This window comes from Apodemus sylvaticus, chromosome 5 (genome assembly GCF_947179515.1).
Source record: "Apodemus sylvaticus chromosome 5, mApoSyl1.1, whole genome shotgun sequence".
NCBI classification, from domain to species: Eukaryota; Metazoa; Chordata; class Mammalia; order Rodentia; family Muridae; genus Apodemus; species Apodemus sylvaticus.
Window position 1 is genome coordinate 101,326,553 of NC_067476.1, and position 5,769 is coordinate 101,332,321.

Below are 5,769 nucleotides of genomic sequence, written 5' to 3' on the forward strand. Positions count from 1 at the left end.
CGGGTTGGGCCTGGCCTCCACCTTCCTGGCTAGAAAGCTGACTCCTTCAGAAGCCGCCGTTCACACCTCCTGTGTCTCCAGGGCAAGGAAGTCAAGCGGAGGAAGGTGGGAGACTTGTGTGGGAAATACCAAAGAGCACACAAAAAGATGGATCTCTCTTTCATCTGGTAGAGGACTACGGGAGGTCTCCCTTTAGCAGTGAGGACAAAGGGTGGGCAGAAAATTGCAGAGAAAGGGAGGACTTGGAGGAAAGGGAGACATCTCAGTAACTAGAGACAGGGTGAACTTTACAGGGCTCACCTTCTTGTTCCTTACCGCTGAGCCTGAAGTACCACAGCCTCTGTGCCCGCCTGCCAAGGCTTTGGCCCAGGCGCTGAGAAAGGCAGAGCGTTGTTCGCTAATTCCGGGCCACTCTCGGGCCCTGAAGCCTCCCCGACCAGGCTGGGGATGTCTGGGGCTGTGGACCGTCGGCGCAAACCCAGACGGCCAGAGCCGGGGTCACCCTCTGGATGAGGACTAAGGCCGACCGGGGCTTGCTTTAAGGCCAGTGGCGCTCCCTCCAGCACCTCATGTGACCGCCACCGCCCACTCCCCGAAGCCTGGGGTGAGTTTGGTCGGGCCATCAGAGCTCCTGCCCTAAGGCGTGCCGTCTCCTCCTCCGTCATGGTACCCAGAGCTAGGCTCATGCTCCGGCCCAACTCTGGTCTCTCGTTGCCTTGTGCCCTATGACGGCCCGAACCCTTGCTGGCGGAGGCAAGCTCACCTCCGTGGCCGTGGCCGTGCCCGTGGCCGTGCCCGTGGCCGCCGGCAGCTCGCGCAAACCGTGCCAAAAGAGGGCGCGGTAGTCGACGGGGGCTGGGTCGTCGACGCTCTGGGCTGGGCTCCGGGGCAGGGTGGCCAGGGGGACTGTCGGAGTTGGAGCCCCGGGCCGCTGCCGCAGCGGCTGCCCGCCCCCAAGGCCCAGTGAGGGCTTGCACACAGGTCCCGTGGCCGCGGGAGGCAGCCAGCTGCAGCGCGGTGAGGCCCGCACGGTTGGTGCGGTCAAGGCGTAAGCCCAGGCGGCGGAAAGAGCGCACCAAGAACTCCAGCACCGCCCCGTGCCCGCACGCCGCCGCCCACATCACCGGGCTGTTGCCCGCCGAGTCCGTCGCCTCCGGATCGCCGCTGTACTGCACCAGCAGCTGCACCGCGTCTAAGTGGCCTCGCTCGCAGGCCAGGCTGAGTGCAGTGCGGCCGCGCTCGTCCCGCAGGTTCACGGCCGCACCTTGCTCCAGCAGCAGTCGCACGAAGCGCGAGCGCATCGCGGGGTCCGGCAGCCCCACGGCCACCATGAGCGGCGTCCGGCCCTGCTCCGCGCGACAGTCGATGATGCTGCGGTCCAGCGCGTCCAGCACGAAACGGGCCAAGTGCACTTTGCCCGCCTGCATGGCCTCAAGGAAGGTGCGCGTACCCGCTCGGGGACACAGGTCCTTGGGCTTGAGCATGGCTCCGGCGGCCGCGCCCGGGAGTCCGACACACGGGGGCGCCCCTGTTCCCCCACCCCTCGGGGTTAGGGCCCCGGTCCGGACACCAGTACCGCTCTTCCCGCGCGGCGCGTAGGTGGCTGCCGCCGAGTGTCCCGCAGTTCCCGCTCGGGTCTCCCTACCGCTCGGCTGCCTCGCCGCTCCCGGGGCGTCTTGCTTTTCCTTCCTGGCCCCCCTGCCAGGAGGTGCGGGGCTGCTGGCTGCTCCCGACTCCCGCTCAAGCTCGGCCTCCTCAACTCGTGGGCCCTCTTCCCTGTATCCGACGCCCCTTGGTCCCTCGTGGCTTGGAGCAGCGCCACTCACCGGCACCCCAGGCAGCCCCTGCTCCCCTGCTGAGCGGGTGGCTCCCGCCTGGCGCGCCTGCCTCCTGCCTCGGCGGGGAGCGCCGCTCCTCCAGCTCCCGGAGCCTCTCCCCGCCTCCTCCTCTCTTGCGGGGGCCGGGACGCTTGCTTTTTTACTCGGGGGGCTCAGAGGCTCGTGAGGTACCCGACGCCTAGATACCTGGCTTTATAGCTTCAGGGGTCTCCATGGCAATGACTGCTCTGGAAGCAGGCTGCACCTTCAGGGCAGAGACGGACAGGGCAAGGGAGACCGCCCCTGACCCCCCACCCCTTCGTGGGCCACGAAGTTGGGGAGCGGCTCCTCCTCCGCGCTCCCCTGGGAATGCGGCGGCGGTTGCGGGGCGGGGGCGGAGGCTGCTCGCCGGGGGCCACATGCACCCGGCGGGGCCAATCCTAAAGTCTCAGTCTTCTTTCCCCGCCCCCCGCCTCCGCCGGAATCGGTAGCCTCGGCTGCTTGGAAACTGGCGGGAGCTAAAAATCGGTTTTAGGTTAAAGGACCTGGGACCCCACGAGGACTGAACTGGACAGTTGCATGAGTTTGAGGTGGGCAAGAGACAGGAGGAGTCATTTGGGATTTGAGGCATTTGTGCTCCGGACTGAGGGCGCTCAGTCTGGCTGATAACTGCCATCTAAAGTGCAGCGAATCACAGCCACACACAATTGTGCCTCCCGCACACGCTCGCTCAGAGCAGGGCGGGGGTGCATTCTCCAATCTCAGACGTCTCCAAACCTGACAGCGCACCCGCGTGCCAGCTCCGCGGTTGGTTGGTCGCTGTGGAGCAAGTTGACTAGACACTGGCCACTGTGACCCAGGGAGGGCAGGTGCCTTAGGAGCTGAGAGCACGCAGGCATTAGGACTCCCCAGGCACTAACCACTTCCTATCCCCTCAAGGATGAGGTGGAGCTAGGACCTAGGAAAAGACAAAAGACACAAGCAAGAATTCCCAGACAGGGCTGGGTTCTCTTGAGCACAAAACCTTCTCTAGGCCACAGAGCTCTAGGCCTGACCCTTAAAGAAAGGAGGGAGCCTGAGATCCATTTGTTTTTTCAATCAGGTGTGTGGAAAACCCACTGGATAGCCTCTTCCTTTTGACACGGGCGCTAGGGAGGGGAATACTGAAGGCCTCCGTGGAGTCTTGCAATGAGTGCTCCACAAGCTCCCAGGTCTACAGGGCTTGAGGAGAGTTGGAAGCGAGTTTATTTGTAAAATAAGTGAAGGGCTAGGGACTTCGCAGCTGGCCGAGTATTTGTCTAATATACACAAAAGCAGGTTTCATTCCCAGGATGAAACCACGCGTGGCGCTTGAGAGATGGGAGGCAGGAGGATCAGAAGTTCTAAGATCATCCTCAGCTACACAGTGAGGTTGAAGACAGCCCAGGCTACGTGGGACTCTATCTTTGTGTTTCCAGCAATGGGAAATGCAGATGCACAAACCGAATTCTGAATGAAGGAGACTTGTCTTCTCAATCAGGAAGACAAACCCACGACTGAAAACATCTGCTAAATACAAAACTCGACAGACGATGGAAGGAAGGACGAATGATGGGAAGAAGAGGAGGCTAAGGTCTTCTGAAGGCAGCAGCAGAAAGGTCCTTTAAGGATGGGAGACACAGGCTAAGAAACAAGGAAGATGGTTCAGACAGAGGGCTTACAGGGACAAAGGCACCCAACAGACACCATGCCGCTGGGTGTGTTCAGGAGTCCTATGCTGTGAGAGAAAGGAAGCTCAGGGAAGAACTGAGGGGGAGCACTCTGGGAAGAGCAGGCTGCTTTACAGGACACTCCAGCGAATCCTGTGAGGAGTGCTCCTGCTGGGCTGCAGGGGAGGGGGGAGACCCTGGAGCCTTCTGGACCACCTAGGTCCCAGGATGGCCTAGGAGTGATTCGGGCCAGTCCCTACAGCAGGGTCTCACACTCCCTTTTGTCCTGTGAGGCACATTACTAAGTGCACAGTCGGTGAAGTGAGCCCCCCACGCATTTCTTGGCAGGAGAGTTAGGTCTCAGCCTGTGTCATATACCGGCAGTGTCAACCCATGCCTGCACATTCCCATCTGTAAGAGGAAGCAGAGACAGAAACTCAGCCTGCACCCCACAGGATCAGGAGCCAGTGTTGGAGAAGTACCACATCACTTAGAGGGACCTCAAAGTCAGTTCCATCAACAGCCAGGTGACACTCTCCACACCCAGGAAGGGCGCAGGGATGTTCCCTTCCTTCACAGAAGAAAGGCCTTTGTCCTTTTAGGACTCAGTTTTCCGTTTGCATCATGAGAGAAAATGCTTTCTTCCCTTCAGTCTGCCTTCGGGATCAAGAGGAGGGTTACGCTGTGTACCTCCAAGAGGAAAAGCACCAGAACCCCAGAAAAGGGTGTTGGCCAAGCTCCTCCTCCCAAGAGCCGCTCTGAGCCAGCTCTGCTTTGTCTGTGCCTCTGTTGGAGGGAAATAATGTATTTGTGTGGTGGTGGAGGGGGGCCCACATAGAGGAAAAATTGGTCGAGTCTTCAGAGCCTCCCTCTGGTCTGTGCTGAGCTCCCAGATGGGCAATGGTTCCCAGGCATCAGAACCCAGAGCCTTTTTGCTTTGACTTTCTACCCTTAGCTCTCCGTGTTCTGAACAGAAAAGAAACAGCAAAAGCTGGGTGGAGAAAAAAAAAAAACCCGGAGATTTCACTGTGGAGCACAGAGGCTCCAACAGCCTGAATTAGAAGCTGTCGCTTAGGGAGCTGGAGCTGACAGGAGTTGGAGCTGTGCAGGCAGGGGGCAGGCAGGCACTTCACACACACCCCCTCCCACCGGCCCAGCTTCTCCTGCAGGCCCCAGGCTGGCAAAGGGGCTTCCTCCCAGGGCTGCCTCAGTTTGCAAGTCTGTCTGTCTGTAACTGCCCCTCCCGCCCCCTCCTTTCCTCTTCAAGTGTCACCAGCCCCCTCACCCTGTCACATTGTACTTGCTAGCTCCTGAGGGTTGAGCCTAGAGGCACGTGCCTTGGAGCTGCAGGGAGCAGGGAGGGGGTGTGCGCAAGGGGGGTGGGGTGAGTCAGCAGAGGATCTGGTCCTGAGTCAGCCAGGGGACTCCTGAGGGGCGAGGACCCTTCTCCATATCAAATGGAAATACTGAGTGAAGAGGGAACCTGGCCCTATGGTATAACGGGGATGGAACCCAGGTGTCTTTAACCTGTCCAGTGCCCAAGGGAGGGCATCAATTCTTCCTCTGTACTTCCCCCGTGGCCGCAGATTAACCTATCTCCAGGGTCTAGAACCAGCCCTTTTCAGGCATCAGATTGAAAGCAAGCAAGTGGGTATTCAGACTGCCTGAGAAGCCATGCCGAGGTCCCTTCAGGAGGCAGGATGGAAACCCTTCCTGTTTGCTCAGATGCAACCTGGCCTGGCAAGAGGAGAGGTGAAGGCGGCTTTTCCTGTGGGCTCATGGGTATTGACTATGGTGATTGCCAAGTGGGCCTTGCTGGCTCTGAGCAGGGCCCGTGTCCGTGTCCTGTTCCGTGCCCGTTCAGTGAGTTCCCCTCAGGCTGGATCCTCATCTCCACTGAGCTGCATCCCCAGGAGGGAGGAGGGAAGGGCAAAATAGGATTTCTGGGAATGGGCTTCAGTCAGGGCATTGTCTGGGGTGTAGATGTCCCACCCTGATGGCATCCAGTGTGGCTATGACAGGGAGGCTGGCTGACAAAGCTAGGCTTTAGCTGTATGAATGAATGAACAGGTCTTAGCTTTCCTCTGTGACCAGGGATCCCTGAGGTCAGGCCCTGGGAGGGATGAGGGGAGGGTGTGTCCCTGTTCATTTTCCAAAGGCACAGGTGTTCACAGTTAATGGCATCTGTTGTAACCCTGATAGGAAAACAACCTCTTCCCAGCATCACCCCGCCCTCCCAGCCCATTTGGGATTTGAGCCGGAGC

The 5,769-nt window shown here is 59.8% G+C and overlaps 1 protein-coding gene across 1 annotated transcript; it reads right to left on the minus strand.

Moving 5' to 3' along the window:
* Window positions 1–311: 311 nt before the first annotated feature.
* Ankrd63 (ankyrin repeat domain 63) lies at window positions 312–1,484 on the minus strand. Its single transcript, XM_052181456.1, has one exon. The coding sequence runs from the start codon at window positions 1,482–1,484 to the stop codon at window positions 312–314; it is 1,173 nt and encodes a 390-aa protein (XP_052037416.1).
* Window positions 1,485–5,769: the final 4,285 nt, after the last annotated feature.